Genomic DNA, 20,982 nt, shown 5'->3' with positions numbered 1-20,982 from the left:
TGGAGCCCGGGCTGGTCGCCCCCAGCCAAGCTGGATGGGGGCAGTTTAGTTTCTGTAGTCCCGTGAAGGAACTCACTTTATTTTTCCACAGCTATCGGGGAAGCCCCGCCGGCCTCATCCCCTCACGCGGTGTCCCCATGGCGCCCTCAGGGCTGTGCCGTGAGGGGGCGCTGCGGGGCCGCGCCCGCCCCTTCCCTTCCCCTCCCTTCCCGCCGCCGCCATGGCGGCCTTGCCCCGCCACCGCCGCTTCCTCGGCGGCTTCATCTGCGGGGCCGCGGCCGGGGCCGCCGCGTCCTGCTGGGCTACGTGGCGGCTCCTCCGCAGCCAGAGCCAGCCGGAGCCGGGCCCCGGGCGGGCCCCAGCACAGGGTAAGAGCCGCGGGCAGTGGGGACGCCGCGGCCGGGCGAGGCGGGAGCTCCGGTTCAGCGCGGTGCGGGGTCCCGCAGCCCCGCTCCCCACAGCCGCTGCTGTCCCGAAACTCTCTCCTTCCCCTCAGAAGCGCCTTTTCCCTCCTTTCCCCATTCCCGGAATGCCCAAATGCTGTCGGGAGAGCGTGGGGTTCCCTTAGTACCTGGGCTGAGTGGGAGGAGGTTATCTGGGCATGCTGGGCTGTAGCTTGTAATTAGCAGCGCTTCCCTTTGCACCTGCTCACGGCAGTGTTGGTGGCAGGACAGGAATGCGCATTTAGCTTTAAACACACATTTCGGGTCAGACCATAACTAAATTTCAGCTGTTGCTGCCCTGGATGAGCCGAGCCTCGTTTAACAGTTCTGGGGTCTGGTGTGGGGAGAGATGTTTGGGGCACTGAGGGAGTGAATGGTTTTCTCCACAGCCTCAAGGCTTTAAAAGTACCGGATTGTTGGAAAGCAGAGGAAGAATGGCTCTAAAAACATGAGTTGCTGTTGGACAGATGGCTGGAGAATGAACAAGACAGTAAGATGGATGTAAATATTTCTCTGTGAGAGAAAATTATTGCTTGAAAAAATAATGACCATTCAGTGAAGCTTTCATTCATTCAGCAGAGTATGTGTTCCCAGAGAGGGCAGGACTTGTTTGTGCCTCACTTGTAAATCTCAGTTTGTGAGGAATTTGGTTTTCAGCTCCAAAGGGTGAAATGTATGTGTTGATCTTCTGTGTCTGTAACTCCTTGTTGCCTCATTTGTCCCTACACATCGGAGAGCTTTCCTTCTGTAGAAAGAAAATGTCTCATAGCTTTCTCTCTGCCTTCTGTAGTCACTAGAGAAGATAGATGACTTAATCCTAGAGCTGAGATCCTCATGTTAAAACATGATGAGAACCACAACTATTTTGGCAGATGAGATTTTCACTGGATAGCTCTCTTAATATGTTTTAGGTCTTAATTGTGGCTGTAAACTCAAGTAATTCCCTATGCAGTAGGTTTACACCCACTGAGATGTGTTTTTTTTTACTGTCCTGTTTATGATCACATTTCATCTTTGCATGGTTTTCTGTTTATTTTTTCTTTAGAACCAGTAGAAGAGGCTCTGCTGGAAAGATATGGATTTCCTGAGGCTGGAACAGAGACGAGATGTTACACAAATCATGCACTGTCTTATGACCAGGCAAAACGGGTGCCTAGATGGGTGATTGAACACATTTCAAAACAAAAGATGCTGGGTATGTTTATTTGTTGCAGTAATAAGCAGACAGGACTCAGTTTCTTCATGCAGAAAAGCCAATCTTTAATGTTACAGCTCATTTTTATACAGTTTTTAAGACCTGATGTATAACTCTAACTGGTTCATAACTTTCTTGCCATCAGTTCATTGGTTAGTCAATGGCATTTTACATGTCCATCAAATTTCTCTCTTCCTGTGTAGTTTACATATTTTGTTCACTGATTCCCGTGGGATAGACTTCATGTTATTGCAGGTGTGAAGGGTTCTGTTACCAGAATAGATTGTTCTGCTAACTGACTTTGATTCTTACAGTTTCTTCTCATGGGAAGTTACAAGCTAACTGCTAGCTTAGCTAGAGTAGCAGGGCCTAAACCATCTGTTTCTTTCATAATATCTCTACCTGTATGCAACATTTATCCCCTTGCATTTGTGATGCTCTGAATGGGCTTTGCTGCTCACAGAAGGTGGACCCTGGAGCAGTCAAGGAGAAAAATCCTATAGTGATTTCAGGGAGGGAAGCTCAACTTGAGTTTTTATAACAGGAATAGAGAGAAGATGAAACAATGAAAATTAACCTTTCCTTACTTGATTTTGATCTGCAAAGTTGCTTGAGTGCATAAAAATTTTCCTGCTTCCTTAGTGGAGTTAATTCCGAGGCCCAGTTTATGTCAATGGTAGGCAGAGCTTTTAATGTGCAGATCTTAGAGATTTGCTCAGAATGGGAGGAGGATGTCCATTTATGAGATAAAAACTGAGCAAAGGGCATCAACAATTGTTCAGAGGGCATTAGCTCCTCACTGCAGCCATTATTTACTCTGATGCAGTTCTCATACTCTCCCCCTGTTCTTTATGCAAGACAGAGGCTCAGTGATTTTTTGCTGTCAGTGGTGAATGAAATATGAGTGGTATACAGTCATTGCAAATTAAGTTTATAGCATTAGTTCAGTTTTTATAAGGCAGATTATTAGTAATGGAGGTAACCATGTAATTGTAAAATGCTTTATGAAAGCAATAGCCCTCTAAATGTATCTAAATCACTGTCTTCAAATTAAAAGCAAGATCTTTAAAACATTATGACCAACCCTTAAGTAGCATCATTGATCCCACTTCTTTCTGAGAAGAAAACAGTAATTTCAGGCTTACTTTCAAGTGGGCCTTAACAGCTGAATTGTTAAAATGTTTTCCAAATAATCAGATACAACTAACTTCAAGTTGAAATTAAGCATATTGAGGCATTTAGTTTTGATTTATGTCTGTAGCTACTCAAATTGAGATTTGAGGCAGAACTGTTTTGTTTGGGGAAGCCTGAACAGTCATGATGCAAAACCCCATATATTATATTGGTAAGTAAGAACTTAAATGTTTAAAACACATGGCAGAAAGAAACTAGCCTTACCTGTAAATGAGATGTACAGAATTCAGATTAATGTACTGAATCCTGAAGCGTTGATCATCTGGCAAGATATGATAGAATTAGATCTTTTTGTCTTGTGGTTATGATGGTTTCATGTTAGTCTGACCATTTAATGTGTTGTTCTTCAGGTGATGCAGATCGAAGGCACTGTAAATTCAGACCAGACCCTAACATCCCTCTGATGTTCAGTGCTGTCAATGAAGACTACCTTGGCAGTGGATGGTCTCGAGGACACATGGCACCAGCAGGAGATAACAAATTTTCAACAGTAGGACTTTTTCTCCAATCTTTTTAATTTGTGTTCATCTGTTGGAAAAGGTCAAAAGACCCATAGAAGTAATCTGCAATGTTCCTTTTGCAGTTTGTTTTGAGGTGGAGCATGATGTCATTATTGATGCACAGAGCTGGATTTGGAGTTACAAGGTCTGTTCCTGACTGAGCAGTGTAGGATGCTCTCACAGTCTGCTTCAGGCATCTAAATCAGGTGCATGCTCTGATGACGTGTCTCCCTTCATTAAATCACACCTACATCAGCTTGTTTGGCAGAGATGATGTCTTGAACAGTGTGGTGTTAAGCAGGTTTTCTCAGCCTCTTGCATGTCACATTGTCTACCTGTAAAATGAAGATGATAACCTTCACCAAAAAAGCCCTGAAGGTCTTCAAAGCTCAGTTAGAGGGGGACAGGGACAATGATGTCATTGAGGCCAACAGCTGCTGAGATATTTAAGGCCAGATTGAGCAAAGCAAAGATGCTGTTAAGTACTGTTCTCTATTGGCAAGGGGATTGCCTGGATGATTTAAAAGGCTTTTTCCTTCCTTGCAATGTGTATGAGGTAAATTAGACCCTTTTGCCACAGTTCTTTCAGTCTATAAAATGTCTTCACCTGCCATTTATTCAAGCTGTAAGAGAAGCATGCCTTAATGCCTTGGCTGTCTTACAAAGCAGCCTAGAATTTATTGGATCCTCTTGTGAAATGTGCCTAATGCAGCAATTTGTTAATTAAGAAGCAGTTTGAATTTGTATTTCTCCAGGCAGATAGTATTCAGTGGGGTGGAGTGACAGCACAGTGGCATGTGGTAAATGAAAGAACCAGTAGTTTTATTTCTATTGGAAGTGTCTTTGTTGTTATTTATTTGTGATAGCTGGGGTACTTTTGGTGGTGAGCTCCTTGTGCACAGAGATCCTGTTGGAAATGCAGTGAGATGATGCAGTCTTGCAAATATAGGATTATAAAAATTGAATTTCACAATCTAATTAGTGGAGATAGTGTTTGCTCATTATCCTAAAGAGTTCTGTCAGTCCCATCACTTTGCAACAGTAGTATGTAAAAAATATTGACAAATACAGGACCTGTGAAAATTCTGGATTAAGATTTGGAATTTTTTCTCCTTGTATTTCTCTGTGTATGTCTAGTGATTTATCACCTGGTCCTTCACCTCTGGAGGTGTGTGAGCTTCTGTTCAGGGATGTTTATGACACTTCTACAAATGAAATTAAGCAGATATATGGATGTTTGACCATTATGATCTCATAAATCATTTAATTGCCTGTACATTATATATGTGTAAAATATTGATGAGTGTATCTAATAAAACTTTTTCTTGCAAAAGAAAGAAAAAGTCAGCCATTAAGCAGTCAAATAAATGAAAAGCATGCTTGAAAGTGTCCTTCTCTTTCAAAATGAAAAATGACTAGTTGCTTTCAAAGACATTACCAAACTGACACTGGGTGATAGTAATTCCTGTGCCTCTAGAGTTGGACGTTCTCATGCTGTTTCTGCCAGGAAAAAAAAAGTAGGTAACTTTGCAAGATACATTGTTTGTAGAAATCTGCAGTATTGTGATTATCTACAATTATTTGTAGATAACTTTCGCCTCAGTTGTGCACCTCTTAATCCTAAATAATTTTGTAGGTATTTGACTTGGGTTTTTCTGATTTTCTATGTTAATAGATGTTAAAACTAAACTAGAAATAGGATTCTGATCCACAAACTGCTAAAATGTGTCTTCAGCTCATGATTGTTTCAGTGAAGTTACAGTATTTTCTTTCTCTGTGCAGAGAGCTATGGCTGAAACGTTTTATCTGTCCAACATTGTGCCTCAGAATTATGAAAATAATGCTGGGTTTTGGAACAGGTGAGAAATTACTTGTAAGTAAACTAAGTGAAAAATACCAGGCAGCAGCAGAAATCAAAAATGCTGTATTTTTAAATGTTCTTCACATCCAGGTATTTTAGAGCAGTTTATCTGTAGAGGTCATAGGAGCTTTCTCTGAAATGAAAGGCAGCTCAGTCCTGTCAGTGAAAGAACAGTGTAACAGCTACTTTAGTTCTTTATTCAGTCAAACTGTCAAGGACATTTATTTAAAATAAACAAATTTATTTCTTCTGGCTGATGTGGGGTAAAAGTACCAGGCTTAACTGTGCTTAGGAAAGTTTCAGCAGAAGCAAAGAGAGGGTTTAGATCTTCCTCAAAGAAGCACTTGCAGTGTGAGAGTATTGCCATGTCAGTGTGTGGATGTTGGTTCCCTTTGAACTGCAGAACTGAGTGCTCCCCACTGAGCCCTCACTCCTCAGGTCTGAGGTGTTCCTTCAGGTCCTGGCTCCCAAGGAGCAGTCAGGCAGGGGCTCTGTCACTTGTGAGTGCTGACTGGATCGACTTTGAGGTGGAGTGGCTGATAAATTTAAACTTGCTTCATGTAAGATTTTTATTCTTCCCTTCCTCTGAGCAGAGAACATAGTAAAAGTAGCATTCATCCAGTGCTTCCTGCACAGGACTTAGAGAATGTGGAGGCTCAGAAACAGGAGGGTGAAATGATAGATTTCTCAAGGTTCACTCAAGGGAAGGTCAGCAAAATTATATACAGTGTTGTAATAAAAGTCCATCAAAACTGCATCATCATTCATCTGCACTCTGCTTTCCTGTTTTACAAGAATGTGTATAAAATCAGATGAGCCATTCACTGTTTTATAGACAAATAAAATGTCATAACATTTTAAGAGGATTTTTTTCTTTTTTTAATAACTCAAGTGTTTGAGCATAAATTTTCCTTATACCAAAGCTAGGCATTTGTATCAATTCAAGGTAGGGAAACTCTCTTTGTTTCCCTTAAGCAGGATCTCTGCCTAATCAAGAAATCATGGGGAGTGTTTGTTTGAAAATTTCCTCTGGCACTATCAGCCCTGCAATTTAAGCAATTATTGCCACTTTGTCCCAACCCCAGCACCCTGTTCCCAGAGTTCAAATGCATGAAAAAGGCAGCAGTGCCACTTTTTTTTGTCAGTCATTTCTTTAATAATAAATATTTTTAAGGATACCATATTTCACATGTCTTGCATCCTTTCCTAGCTTCAATATTCTCTTCCCTTCTCTTGTTTTAGTTATTTGCTCCTTGACTTGTCTTCTGAGATACAGGCAGACAATGCAGCTTAGTCAGTATAAGTGTCTTTTGTTTTCTAAAGTGGTGTCAGCCCTCCTGCTTTGTGTTTTTGCTGGTTTCCCAGTTCCAGCTTTGGTAGTAGTCTGACTGGGGTGAGTAATTTTCATTTGCCAGCCCAGGTAAAAATTGATTCTGGTTTTGTTTTGTTTGGTTATGTTTCTGCCATATTAGAAAATTGGATCAACTCATGAGGTGAGTTACAGAACCAACATGGAAGATGAATTAGGAGTGGTCAGCTAGGACAGACAAGGGGAGCAGTAGGAAAGGGGAGAGCAGGACTGTTCAAAGTAAACTGCTGGAGTGGCTCCATGGTGTGCTATAACTCCACCTTAGTATTCCTCATTCTCTTCCAACTGATATTTAACTGTTTTCTGCCTTGTTTTGAGTGTGATTTCCTGGTCACTGTAATCTGACCTCTGTCCCTCCTGCCACCAAAAGCAGTTTGCTCCCTAGCTGCATTTATTCCCATTCTTTCCAGGTGGATTTTGTATTTCTCTGCCATGAGACAGCCTGAGGAGCTGGGCTGCTTGGAAGCAAAACTGGTGACAGTAGGAAAAGAATTCACTTGTAGTCAATGCTTCAGTGTAGCACATGAAGAAAGGGCTCATTCTTGCTCATTCTCATTCGTGTGGCTCATTCTTGCTGATTTAACTCACTAACCTAGCACAAAAGAAAAAAAAAATGGTTTTGTTCAGAGTTGACAGGTAAGGAATGTTCAAGTGGCCCAAGGGAGAGGTGTGAGGAACAGGAGTTGGAGAAGGGGGTGAAACCTCCCCCTTTCAGAGGCAGCCAGATTAGCTGGGATAATCTGTTTTATACTCTGTATGTCCATTTGTGTGAAGTGCAACTCTTCATTGGTCCTTTGTAGAGGACCAATGCTTGCTCACTGTTTGTGATTTCTGTAACATTTGGGCTGTTAGATCAAAGATGTGCTATATTCATATAATTTTTGGATTGGAAGGAACCTTAAATATCACCTGGTTCCAACCCCACTGCCATGGGCAGAGGCACTTTCCCCTAGATTATATTGCTCAAAGCCCCGTCCAACCTAGCCTTGTTCATCTTTTGTTTTCTGTAAAATAGGTGTGATCCAGAAACCTTCTTATTTGAGAAATATTATGTGCTGTAACCTGAATCAGTTCAAAAAGCAAAAATATGGTAGTATTTCTGGAGTTACTACTTTATTTTGGAACAGTTTTATATCTATAAAGAAAACCAGTAGAGTTAGTGGAAATGGCAAACAGAAACTTCAGAAAGAGCTGTGTTGCAGGACTTTGATTCCTTGGGGATAAACACACAAATCCAATAATAAGATAAAACCTTTCAAAGTAAAAATGCTTCAACTTGCTGCTTAGAACAATTCTATTTTTCTAATCCCAAGTGACCACCAACAGTGTATTTCTAGTGTTAAGTGTGGGAGTAGGTAGAGAACTCAGACATGTGCTAAGGCTGCAGAAACCATTTTCAGATGTCTGCAGTAACACATGTCTGTCTGTAAATAAATGAACCTTATTTGCAGAGAACAAATGGGAAGCAGGACTTGGGCCTACATTTTACCTACTCTGGCTTGTGAATCACTCAGATGAATCTGGAAAAATGCTCCCTGTCAGTAGTTCACCCTTCCATTCATAGTGGGAATAGTTTAATCTCAAAGATTAAATCTTCCCAGCTAACTTTTCCCTATCTCACAAATATGTTCCAGAATGGAAATGTACTGTCGGGAATTGACTGAGAGATTTGAAGATGTTTGGGTTGTTTCTGGACCTCTTACCTTACCTCAAACAGATGGTGATGGAAAGAAAAGTGTTACTTATCAGGTACGTATACATGTTGCTGGGATAATAATGCAGTAGTAATTATTTATTTAAAGTAGATGTCATGACTTGACAAAGCAAAACTTGGGCATCTTAGTACAGGCAAAATGTATAAAAGGTGCAATACTTGTTGGGACAAGATTAGCAGAAATGTTACATCTTGCCTACACATGAAAAAGCATAATTTTAAAATAATTTGTTTATTTACAGAGATCTATTTCATGTCTACAATCATCAGAACTGTTTATCCAGTCAGAGTCAGTGGGCTTTGCTAATGCACAGGCATCTATTTAATCAATTTCTTCATGTGCTTTAGAAAGAGTGGAATGCAGAGGTAGGATGAGTCTCTCAAAACTCTACAGGAGTGTCAGTGCTCTGTTAACAATTTCACAAGCAGTAGTTTGCTGCTACACCATAGCATCACTTGGATGAGGCCTTGCAGCTGAGATTCTGAGCATGCCAGAGTCACTTGGAAGATTCACTCAAGTGCAGTGTCAGTGGTACCCCTTCTTTTAGCCTATTTTTATTACCTGCTTAAAATACTCTGAAGTTTCATCATGCACAGTCTGTAGAAACCATCACTGACAGACAGATGGGACAGCCTATGAAGTTGAGAGGTGAATTTATTGTAGCTCACCCAGCCTTACTCTTAGTGGACTTGTGTTTACACATCTGTAAGGTTTGAGCATGGTAAGTTATTCAAGGGAGTTACTTCTGCCCCCACTGCAATGAGGTATTATTGCTGTGTGCAGTTGCAGATGAAAGCTGGCATAATGCAAACAATAAATTCTGCATTTTGTACCTCTTGAAAGAAACACTTTTCCTTGAAAATGAGTAGTTGGATCAACTGCAGCTTCAGCTTGTGAGCAATTCAGCTTCCAGCCAGTTCTCTGAGGAGCAATGGGTGAGCTTGCTGAAACAACCCCGTTTCACAGGGATGTGAGAGGCACAAAAGGGAGAGATGTTCAGCTCTCAGCACTGGCTTGTTTAGCAGTAAGAGTTAGGCACTATTTCTCCTTTATAAATACACAGCTGATTTCCTTTTGATTGAACTTCAGTCATTTTGATTGAAACTCAGTCATGATACAATATTTTTCCTATTTGCTTTTACCTTTTTACTTCTTGAGAAACTGCCCCTTATGTCCCCAGCCACACATGTCAAACCTTGACTGTCACAAAATCACAGTTTTGGATTTGGGTTTGTTATTTTTGGAGGGAGTTATGCACATGAAAGTGTAGTAGTAATAAGTTGCCTTCTTCATGTTTAGTGGCAGATTCAAACTTCAGTTCTCACCACATCTTTGTGAGGGAGGTGCAGACTGTGCTCATTTTTTAAGTGGATAAATAAGCCATGATTAAGGGGTTATCATCAATGCCAGATGATAAATTAGTGGCAAAGCCAGTTTTAGATTGGCATTCATCCTGTGCCACCCACAGGTGCTCACTTCACCATTGCCCTTTCTACTTTCCAGAACTTCCTCTGCCTTTCTTTTGTCCAGGCCTGATGACTGTCAGACCCTGCCACAAAATGTTTGATTACCCAGTGCAATGCAAAACCATCCATACTGGGTTTACTGAGCTAGTTTTGTACTGCTGTAGAAAGATGGAGGCAGCACACAGAGTAGTCCTGTGCTTCCTGGTGACAGCATGAGAGATGTCCAGAAGCACACAGCTGGGAGCAGGAGGGAGATGTTCCCTCTCAGCAATCTTCAGCTGAGCATTTGGCTTCCTGTCACTCAGAATGGTACAGAGTTCTCCAGGCTTACACACGGCTTGCTGGGATTTGCTTCCTTGTAGCTGTCAGGATATTGCATTTCTTTTTCATCCTTAAAAAATGTATTCATCTTACATAGCACAGAATTAAAAATCCTGAGCTGACTTGAACATTCTGTAAGTGGAAATCATTTCCAGGAAGAAGTTAAATCATCTATCAACTGCATCTATCAATGGCTTCACTTTAATCTTGCTCGTCTTTCTCTCATTCTTCTCTAGAGAAAGTGTTTACTTAGAAGAGGAAGATTGCATTTTCTGAAAAATGACTGTCATTCTCAGCCTTGGTTTTGAAATGTAAATTTTAGTATTCCCCAGGTAAAAATCAGAGCAGACACTGCATCTTACTGACTTTATTCAAACCAACTTGATACCTGGCTACAGTGGTGAAATAATAGTGCCACAAAATGCCCACACTGTTGTGCTTGTGATCTCGTTCAGTTCTTGTCTTTTGTCTTCATCATCTTTGGGTTTGATGACAGCACAGATCTTTTAGGAATGTTTTACCATGAGCTGAAGTTCAGTGTGGGGTTGAAAGTGGTGAAGTGATGGTGTCCCTATGGGTGTGCCACCACTTTTTGACATTCATAAATCCTTTTACTCAGCTTCCTACAGTGAGATTCATTATGTAAATTGATTTTTATTTGAGTATAGATAATTCTGTCTCCAGGTAGGAAAAGTAAAATAACGATTTTGTGGGTTTTTTGTTTGTTTGTTTAAAATATTAAATTGTTTGATTTGAGTCCTCTAAATAAATACAGGCAGAGAATGCTGGGGTTCTTTTATTTTGAAATTTGTTCATGGCTTAAGTTTTTGTGCTTTGCATTGCTGTTGTACTTCGAAGAGAGAGACTTCAGAGTAGAGGGATGTATTGGGTTTTTTTGTTTGTTTTTTCTTTTATCAACACATACACTTAGAGGAGGAAACACAAGGTGTCAAACCACTGAAGAGAAGTTCTTTTCAAACAGGCACTGATGGTTGTGAAGGGAGGGTGTCTCTTAGCTGTCTTTCAGAGTGAACTCGGCAGAGTTCACACAAATTACTCCAGACTAAAAGGGGTTTTAGTCCTCATTGTTTGGGCATGAGAAGCTGCTGTGAGAAGATGTCCTTTCCTTTGTCCGTGCTGTTCAAGGAGAAGTGCTGCAGTACACACCAGAGTGCTGAAACTCACAACCTGTAATCTGCCAGTGCCACTGTTAAGGCTCAGCTCCTCTCTAATGTTTTTACTCTCTCAGACAGAGCTGTGAAAAGGAAAAAAAAGAAAACACTCAAGTGCTACAGTGAATGTGTCTGCATTGATTTGTTTCAGATCCTCTCTTCAGTCTTAGTTTCCTTGTTTTTGTGTAAAGGAGTGGTGAAATATGTATCCATGGTTTTACATGCTGGTGTTTTTCTCATCAGGCATCCAAAAAGGTTATTTTTAGATCACTATAGAGCAGAAACAGAGCATTGGTCATGGCTTTGTTCCCAGTTCCTGCTTGGACTCTGGTACCATTTGCTCTTTAATTCCTGAAAGGGAATTAACCTTGAACTCCTTAGATGCCAGCATTGTTCTGTCTATTGGCTGAATTTGTGATATCCTCAGATATGTTCTGTCATCTCATCTGTCTCCAGTGGAGATTTTTATTGCAAAGAGGAGATTGATGATCGTGCTTGGTATCTGAAAAACATATTTTGAGAATATATGTAGAATAGAATGCCAACAGGAAAAATCTGTTCTGTGTCATTGGAGAGGCAGATGCAGGTTTTTCATCTTTGTCCAGATCAAATCAAAATGACATTGTCTTGTTTTGTACATTACTGCTATCCAGTGACTGTCACTTTGGTGATTTTCTTCTGTCAGCAGATTGGGAATTTCAAATACAAATTTTGCAATAATTAACTACATCATGCTCAGTGCTCCACCCTCCCCATTCCCAAGGCCATCCTAGTGAATGCTAATTTAAGAATTAGCTGTGACTGGCAAATGAAAATGCAGTTTAGATAATGTTTTGTTTGTTGTTTGAAAAAGACATTTTAATCTACTTTTTACTGGTATGTGAGGTTCGTACTGGAATTGTTTTTGTTGTTTAATTTTCTAAATTTGATCACCATGCTGGGCCAGAGAGGCACGATAACCATTCCAGAAGGTGCAGTTGTCATCTCTGTCTGTGACAAATAACTGGGAAACACACTGCACTCTCAAATATGAGATGGTACTTTATGGTTTTACTCAGTTAACTTTCAGAACTAGTAGAGGTTGCCTCCTACTAAAATACTATGGAGGAAGGAATGCTTGTTAAAGCAGGAAACAAACCTGGGAACTATTCCTTCTTTGTTGGCTGCTCCAAGTGGTCCCAAGGTTCTTAGAGATTCCTGCTGGATGTAGGTCCATTATAGATGTCCCATAAACTTTGTGCAAAGGGTTCAGTCTTAGATCAGCTGGTGTAAGCCACCAGAGCTCTCTCAGCCCTAAATTTAGATGTGAGGTACAAATTAATGGAATGGACACTGGGTTAAGGTGGGAGGAGAAGAGACACTGAAGGTGCAGGAGAGATTAAATGGGATTGCTTTTATTTAGCACTGTACCCATCCTGAAGGTTATGTTGTTATAGGAAAAGGGGTGTTAAGGACTGTGGTGGATTCTTTTTAAAGTTAATCTAAGTGAAATCTGTGGAAGCAGTAGTCTGTCACCATGTGAATACAGTTTATTACATACATGATATATGTACATACCCTCTTTATTAAAGAAAAATAAAAAGGGATTGGGGCATCTGTCTTTTAATGTCATAACTGTATTCAGGAACAAGGGGTTTTTTGCCATCTCTTTTCTTTTTTTCCTTCCCTTTTTAGGACTGCCAAATGATCTGGCAATAACAATCAGACCAGCCATAACAAATTAAATTTTCCTGAAGTACTTACATTTGCATTTTGGAGTGCTTGGCTGTGCAGATTGTTACTATGATTTTTATCAGTAGTGTTTTCTAGTTTGTGTGTTGCTAGGTCTGCCTTCACACCCCTCAGTTCTTCTCGGTGCCATCTGACAGAGCTCTCTCAAATATTGGGGGAAAACACTCTTGGCACAATCAGTGCTGCCTAACAAACCCAGAAGGAACTTGAGTGAAGGCAGTTAATGCTGTCACAATGATCGGGTAAATAAAGTTACACTGATAGTAAATGGAATGTTTTGTTCTGCCAGAAAGTCTGTTCCTATACAGAATTCAGTATCAAATTATAACAAAGCTCTGGGTTGTCAAACGTGGGGTCACATCAGCAGGAGTGATTTTATATCTACAGTGAATAATCTGATGGACGTGGTCAGCATCATGCTTGGGGGACAGGAATGATTCCTTGAGTTCTGTCCACTAAGAAATGTTAATTTTGCTACTTCCAGGTGGAGGGGGAAGGACTCTGTCACAGGAGCTGGGTGTGCTTCTTGCCAGACAGTTCTGTTTGCAGTTCTGGCTCACTTCTAAACTCAGGTTAGAATTTCACAGAGAGTGAAGAAACAGCTACTGGAGTGTCAAGGGAATTTCTGGAGCTGACATTTTCAAGTATTTGATGGTGGTACCATCTGATGCAAGGACTCTGCAGTGTGTGCTGGTGGTTAAGACATGATTGAGAGAGATTTCTGTTTGCCAGGTTCTGAGGGAGTCACGGATAATTGACAATCCAGAGCTGGCTCTCGCTGATGAAAGGCTCCTTAGTTCCTTCTGCAGATTCTCTGCACGGTGGATTTTCAGTTTCTAGTCACTAGGTGGCAAAATACCACTTTTGGATTCATGAGCCCTTTCTTTTAAAAATGATCTGTACCCTTGCAGAGGAAGATAATTTTTTTGCAGTCTGGGAAGCTGTAACAAGTTCAGTGTAAAGTTCAAATTTTATAGCATTGGTTTGTGTTTAGAATTTCCAGTAATAGTAACACTCTGTTTTCTTCTCATATAATTTCAACTGTTCTGCCTTTATACTTCTTATATTCCTTTTCACTTGTTCATGGAGTTTTCTATCTCATAAACTCCAAACTGACATTTTTAGGGACTGCCTTGTAATTTATCTGATTACCACCATGAAGGTGGCATTAGTTAATGCCAGATGTTTAAACTTACAGTAGATGCCATTAGCAAATGTCTTCATTAATTATTTTGATATTTAAGGACTCCACAGGTATTATCAGATTTGTTTCCTCTGTTTTTAAAATCTGTAGTCAAGAGCAGGATTTGGCCAAAACTGGGAGGAGAGCCAAGCTTAAGACAAATCCTCATCCAGTGACTTGGCTGTAAGACTGAATTTATCAAAGTTTTGAATTCTCTCAGGTTTAAGACATGTTCTGCCCTAATCTGTCCCTGTGAACTCTTTAGGTTTCTTTTACAACTGCTTACCAAACACGTTTGTTGTTTTAGTGATGTATAAACATCTCTGAATGTCAGGAATTGCACACATTTTAATGGCCTGCCCTCGTGACAGCTGTCCACATTTAATTGGGCTTTGAGAAGAATAACAAATTCACACACACTTGAGGAATGTCAGTAACAATGTCAGTAATGACAGAGAAATAATAAACACTGCTCTGAAAATGACATTATGATAATGTTACATTATTAAGAGATATGAGTTCACTTAAAGAAACAAAATAAAAATGAAAGGAATAAGTAGCTGCAAAAATTTAGGGCAATGCACATTTTTACATTGAACTGATACAGAGAGCAAAGCATCTGAAATTTTGCATTGGTTTCCCAAATGATGATGGGAAAGAAATATATTTAACGCTATAAAAAGAAGGCTTTTAGCTTGAGTGCCTTTTTTTTCATGTTTCACGAGCCTGTTGAAAATTCAGAAGATTAAGCAAAATTTTACAGCAATAACAAAATGGGGATTTTCAAAGGATTGCACAAAAATTTGCCTTGTTGGCTGTTACCAACATGGTGTGAAAGCATGTGGGACAGCAGTGACTTCAACAGGCAATTGCTGTATTTTCTTGCTTGTATTGGAGCACAAAATTCCTTTTAGAATCCCAGATACTCTTAAAAAACTGCTGTTCTTCTCCAGCTGGGACAGAGAGCTGTTTTAGGCCTTGATTTTTGAAAGATCATCTGCTGCTGTGGATAGACAGGCACAAATCAAAGTCAACATCTGTGCATGGATAATCTTGAACCATTTTCCATCCTGTTACAATAGGAGCATATGCTCTCTGCCTCTGCCAGGCAAAGCACTGAGATAAATGGGATGGTGCAGATCTGGGTAGGGAGTGAGGCTGCTGAAGTTTAAGAGGAAAATCCTCTAGGTGGCAATAGGAAATGGAATTGTGGAGTTTGTTTTTCCTACCTCTTTCTTCTATTCCAGATTTCTCTTTTGCAGTGTCACACTTCTTTCCCTGGAAGTTGAACTGGTGAGGGGGCAGCACTATGGAAACATTGCTCTGCAGCTTCTCTATTTACTCCCATAAAACAGCAAAGTGTGGGATATTACAGGGAGTAATGATGGAGATACTGTGCCATGCTCCAGAACTGCATTTCCTTTTTTAACAGAAATCACCAGGTCACACTGCAGAAATTACTGCAGTGATGCATCCTGTGCATGGTGCACATAAGTGTTAAACTGCAGAAAAAGACTTATTCTTAGTCATGCATATTTACTGTGTCAGAGCAATCAGGCACTGCCCTTTGATGGAGTTCTCCAGCAGAATTAGCTGGGATGGAACTTCTCTGCCCTGTTTTGAGTAAGGAAGGGACACCTGTGGACTCTGGCAGTTTGGGCAGCTGAAGATGGTTTTATCTGCTTTAACACTATGAACACTCAGTGAAGTTATTGCAGTAGTAGTTTGCTGCTGTTCAGAGAAGCCTGTGCTTAAGTTTTATTTAAATTCTCAAAAGAGAGTTTACATTTAACTCAAATAGTACATAAATACATACCTGACCATTACCTGTATGGAGTTGAATTTAGATCTACATTTCTCAAAAGGCCAGCCCTTCCTTCATTTTGAACTAGTCCTCTCTGTTTCTTCTCCTCTCTCTTCCTAGGTGCCTGTACTGTGCATAAATGTGCATTATTTTGCATAGAATATATATATTTGCATAATATTACATAAGCACCGGGTCTGTTTTCCCTTAACACCCACTTGAGGCATTCAGCATTTCCATCTCATACCTAACTGTTTTGTGTGCAGCTCTATTCATTCCCCAGCCTCTTTATCCACCCACTCAGCCCTCAGCCTCAATCCCCAGTTCCCTCAGCTCGCTCCACATGCGTTCACCTGTTTGTTTTACATATTCCATGTACCCCCACTAATTGGAGATCCTTGTGCAGCTCCATCTGTGTGCTCGCCCTTCCTCTGGTCTTTTATGCAGCAGAGAGAGGATGCTGGGATGTGGATGTGTGTGGGAGGTGTGGAGAAAGAGGGAGCTGGGCTAGGGAGGACCTGGTTACATATCCATGGATTTGTAGTGGGAAAAGTGTGCAGAGAGGCCTGGGAAAGGCCATGCTGCATGGTCAGGGGATTTTTTGGCCCAGGGAGATGCTGAGCACTGGGGTTTAGCCTCACTACTGCCTTCTCTCAGGAGGCTACAGCCTCTTCCTCTTCCTCACCTTCCTCCCTGCCCTAGGAGTGTGCAGGAGGTGGGATTGTAGTGCAGGCTCTCCAAGCTCCCTGCTCCAGGGGAGAAGAGGAGCCCCATCCTACAGCCTTTGGCAGTGTCATCACTGGGTGCCCTTGGGTGAATATGGAAATATGAACTCCTTACTCTCCCCTTCAGGGATTTTCTTGGTTCCCAGTTTTGCAGGTACTCCCCTGCTCGAGTGCCACTGATCTCAAGTAGGTTAAAGCTCCCAGCACCATTCATTTTGTAATTCAGTTTTAACTCACCAGATACAGCAGTGTGTTGCTGCACTGGTTTTAGTGCATTTGAGCATTACCTGTGCATCAGTCAGCTTTGATTATTTATGGTGTTGGTCCTGGGGAGGTGTAGCTCTGGTTTCATATACACAGAATGCTAAATGCAAAGTGCTTTGACACTCAGGAGCTCTCATTTCCCTATCAACACATCAGTCATCATTGAAAGGGAGAGATTTGGCATAAGGTATTTATTCCTTAACCAGTTTCAGTGACTGTTTGATGTCTAGGCAGAGTGTTACCTGGGAGAAGGTTGGTGGCATAACCATGACAATTTTTGTAAGAAAACAAAAACCAAATAATCCAACCACCTCTCAAAAGCAAAACCCAAACCAACCAACCAAAAAAACCCACAACAAGAACAAACCCACCCAAAACCCTACCCCCTGAAAAAACCCAAACAATGAAAAAAGTTTAAACTACAGCAAAGCTATTAAATAGCCTTATTGAGGGCAGGGGAGGGAGGTATTTTAGAATACAGTAAAGAAATCTTAAGAGCATGTGCTTTCCAGTAACAGGAGTAATGTTTCTACTGCATTATTGCACTAAACATGAAAAAAATTATCAGAGTTTTCCCTTTCTCCTGAAGGTACTTTCTCTGGTTTTGGTCTAACCAGTAAGACTTTAGGACCAATCATTTAAAAAACTGGCAACAGAGGTAGAGGACACAAATCACTGAAAGAATTTGTAACTCAAATTTAATTAATATTGGAATAGACCAACATGAATCTTAGTTCAATAGCCACAGGCAAAATTTAATTTTAAAAATGTATTTCCATTTGCAGAAGGGCTGAATAATCAGAAAAAAAGTGTGCATAGGAAGTGTTTATTATGTGATTGAGTTATACTCAATATATGAGTGGACAAGGCATGTCTGAACTGTTGACACTTTCAATTAATGTGATAAATACCTGCTTTCCCTGAAATGGTATTTTAACTGTATCTAACAAAGCTGTCAAAAAAATCAAAACAATCAGTCTTTGCTTTTGCAGGTATTGCAAGTGCTAGAAACAGCACCAAATTACTGGATTTTATATACAGAATAAAATACCTTTGTAGTTTTTTAAGGGATCTGCATCTTTTTCTTCCATTGCAATTAGAATAAAAGCATGGATTTGAGAAGGGTACTTACAGGAGAGTTATGCAAAACTCAGATTTTCCATGTGTGAGCCTGTTACACTCTCTTAAGATGACAGATTCAGTTCAGCAATAGGAAAGAAACAAAAAAGCTTAATTCAGTGCATGCATGAACATAACTTTTTGAGTCCTGGAGAGATTACATTTGCCATCAATAGGTGTATTCCCTTGGAGTTATCCCTAGCACAGGGTAGGGTGAGACTGTGAGACTTTATACATTTTAAAGTGTGAGACTTTAACAGTCCTGATCCTCCACTCTTGGGGCTGCCCTTAAATCCCTGGATCCTGGTCTGAGTGGCACAGGAGGAAACCCAACATGTACGAGCAGTGAAGTTGGATTGTAGGGAATTTATGGAAGAAATAGGTGCATTTTCTTTGAATAGGCTTCTCTTCCAAGAGGATACTCAGTCACTGAATGTACTTTATATCTGGATCCCCTCAAAAAAATGATTACTTAGGTAAAGTAGCTTTTAAATGCTCCCTGGGTGTGGGTAATATAGAAAAAAAATAAGTGACAGATGGTAACTTAGAGTTGATTTGAGATGTATATTAAAACCTGAATGGTTTGGAACTGTCAGGTCAGGAACTTTTATTGTATGTTATAATATAAATTATTGCAGTTACACAAAGGAGAGGAGCTCCAGAGAGAGGGAAGATGAAGATGTGGTGCTTAGAGACATGGTTTATTGGTGGTCTTGGCAGTGCTGGATTCATGATTGAACTTGATAATTGTAAAGATCTTTTCCAAGCAGAACAATGCTATGATTTTGTATCTGTAACAGTCCTTTCCTTTGACAGGTAATTGGAAAGGATGATGTGGCTGTACCATCCCACCTGTACAAGGTGATCCTGGCCAGGAGGAGCAGAACATCCTCAGAGCCCCTGGTGCTGGGGGCTTTCGTGGTGCCAAACAACCCCATAGGCTTCAACCACCACCTCACTGACTTCCAAGTCAGCGTTGAAGACCTGGAAAGAATGTCAGGTTTAGTTTTCTTCCCCCAGGTGGACAAGACCAAAGATGTTAAAAATATCTGTGAGGTGGATACCTGCAAACTGATGGGCTTCAAGGAGTTCAGTCTGTACATCACTGCCCGCAAAGTGCAGAGCGCGCGGACGCTGCGCCGGCTGGAGAAAGCCATGGCAGAGCTGCAGGAGGCAGGAATTGAGCCTGATGAGTATCTCCTGAAGCTGTACAAGAAGAAGGAGGAAGAGCTGCTGCAGGAAAAACCAGTAGCAGCTAGAGAGGGGAGAGCTGGCTGAGTATTCAGGAAGTTGTTTGGGTTTTTGGAAAGGGGAACTGAAGGCAGACGCGAAGACGAGGGCTCCTTGAATCATCCTTTTTTGAGTTGTGAAAACAATAAAGAAATACTTGGAAGCTAGTGGGCTTGGAATAATGCTCATTCTTGTGTAACACGATGCAAACACGTGGTTTGCTGCACTGCTTAGGCAGGGGAAGTGTAAATTATCCCTTTCTGGCCTGAGTAGATCACTGGACCTCCAGGAAAGGCTTTGTGCTATATTCCACCTGGCACGTCAGACTTAGGATTTGTGTGGAATCTCTTCTAGGAATATCACAAAAATAGACAGTAGACACCTTGGGAGTACATCTGGAATGTGTTTAAATGGAATTCCACCCACAAATCTCTCTCGTTGCTGTGCTGTAGAAGCAATTGTACTTTCTGGAATATTTTGAAAATTAATTAAAAATATTTAATTTAACGCTCTTTTATTAGAGACATGTAAGACATAATCTGGAATTCCCAGAGTTCTATTAACCAAAACCTCTCCTGATCTTGTTTGCTTTGGATACTTCAGCATGTCAGGAGCTCACAATTGTTATAATTTGCAGCAAACTTACTTCATCATGTATAATTCTGCAATTTTTTGTTGAGAAAACCCCAGTACAACTGAAGTTTAATCAAGTGCCTACCAGTGTAGTTTGGGTTTTCACTAATTAATGTAAGCTTAATATTTAATTTTCACCACTAAGTTTGGATAAAAATGTTTTCTTGCATATTGTTTGATTTCAGAGGTGAGCATTACTTTCTTGTTGGTTGTTGTAGTCACTGGCTTTTTTCTCAGCGTCTGCCTTTGGACTATAAACTGTGCAACAAAACTTGTATGTTGACTGAAAATGCATTTCCAGTTCTTTTTCAGTGGCAGCTGATGTTTATCAGATTTGCATCTACTTGGAAGATTAAATGAATTTTTTTTTCATTAGTTTCATACTTTATTCGTACAACTTATTGTGACTTGTGTCCTCTGACATCTTACATCTGGAAAGAACGGGTAAAATCTGGAAATATTGAGAGGGGTTTTTTTGATAGTGAGAATTGATAGACATTTGGAGTTTGTGCCATAAAAACACCTTCAATAATTTTCACATGAAAGAAGGGTCATGTAGTGCCTGCCTGAATGGGGCTGTTTTCATAAAGGATGACTCAGGAGCATTGTTTGAATGCTCTGAGTCATCAGCTGGAGGTTCTAAGAACTCTGCAGTTTCCTTCTTCTCTGCTCAGTTGCAGTATCCCAAAGCAGATCACTTCAGAAAGCAAGCCATGGTTCCCATGACACTTTTGTGTTTGCCAAGAACATGTACTCAAAATCCAGACATTTAAATCCAGAGAAATGTCACTAGCCAAGGACATTATAAGAGCCTGCTGCTCACATGAATTAGAGAAAAATTGTGGGAAATCCTGACAAAATGTTTGCTCATTTCAATTTTAGCCCAGAATTGTGGTTGTAAATTCTATCAGATGTAACAAAAGTAGTAAATTGCAAAACAAGAAGCCACATTTCCCTTTGCAGAATGTGGGAGGTGTTGGGAAGGAGAGGGGTTGCTGGAATAACAAAATGCCAAATTCTTCAGGTGCCTCTTGGTGGTCCAGTGAGTGCTTCACTG

The 20,982-nt window shown here is 40.7% G+C and overlaps 1 protein-coding gene across 1 annotated transcript; it reads left to right on the top strand.

Moving 5' to 3' along the window:
* Positions 1–189: 189 nt before the first annotated feature.
* On the top strand, positions 190–20,297 carry EXOG (exo/endonuclease G). Its single transcript, XM_064427535.1, has 6 exons — positions 190–368; positions 1,489–1,638; positions 3,183–3,322; positions 5,115–5,191; positions 8,197–8,311; positions 18,879–20,297. The coding sequence occupies exons 1-6, from the start codon at positions 221–223 to the stop codon at positions 19,338–19,340; spliced, it is 1,092 nt and encodes a 363-aa protein (XP_064283605.1). The 5' UTR covers positions 190–220; the 3' UTR covers positions 19,341–20,297.
* Positions 20,298–20,982: the final 685 nt, after the last annotated feature.

Source organism: Passer domesticus, chromosome 1, assembly GCF_036417665.1.
Source record: "Passer domesticus isolate bPasDom1 chromosome 1, bPasDom1.hap1, whole genome shotgun sequence".
In the NCBI taxonomy this organism is placed as follows: domain Eukaryota; kingdom Metazoa; phylum Chordata; class Aves; order Passeriformes; family Passeridae; genus Passer; species Passer domesticus.
Note: the sequence above shows the minus strand (reverse complement) of the source record. Positions and strands in the feature narration are given on the sequence as shown.

What these genes read in the sequence shown, in the direction of transcription:
- EXOG (XM_064427535.1), top strand. Translation starts at nt 221, where the DNA reads ATGGCGGCCTTGCCCCGCCACCGCCGCTTCCTCGGCGGCTTCATCTGC. An exon ending in AATGCTGGGTTTTGGAACAG is followed by an intron (nt 5,192 to 8,196) that starts GTGAGAAATTAC and finishes AATATGTTCCAG; the next exon opens with AATGGAAATGTACTGTCGGG. An exon ending in AGAAAAGTGTTACTTATCAG is followed by an intron (nt 8,312 to 18,878) that starts GTACGTATACAT and finishes TTCCTTTGACAG; the next exon opens with GTAATTGGAAAGGATGATGT.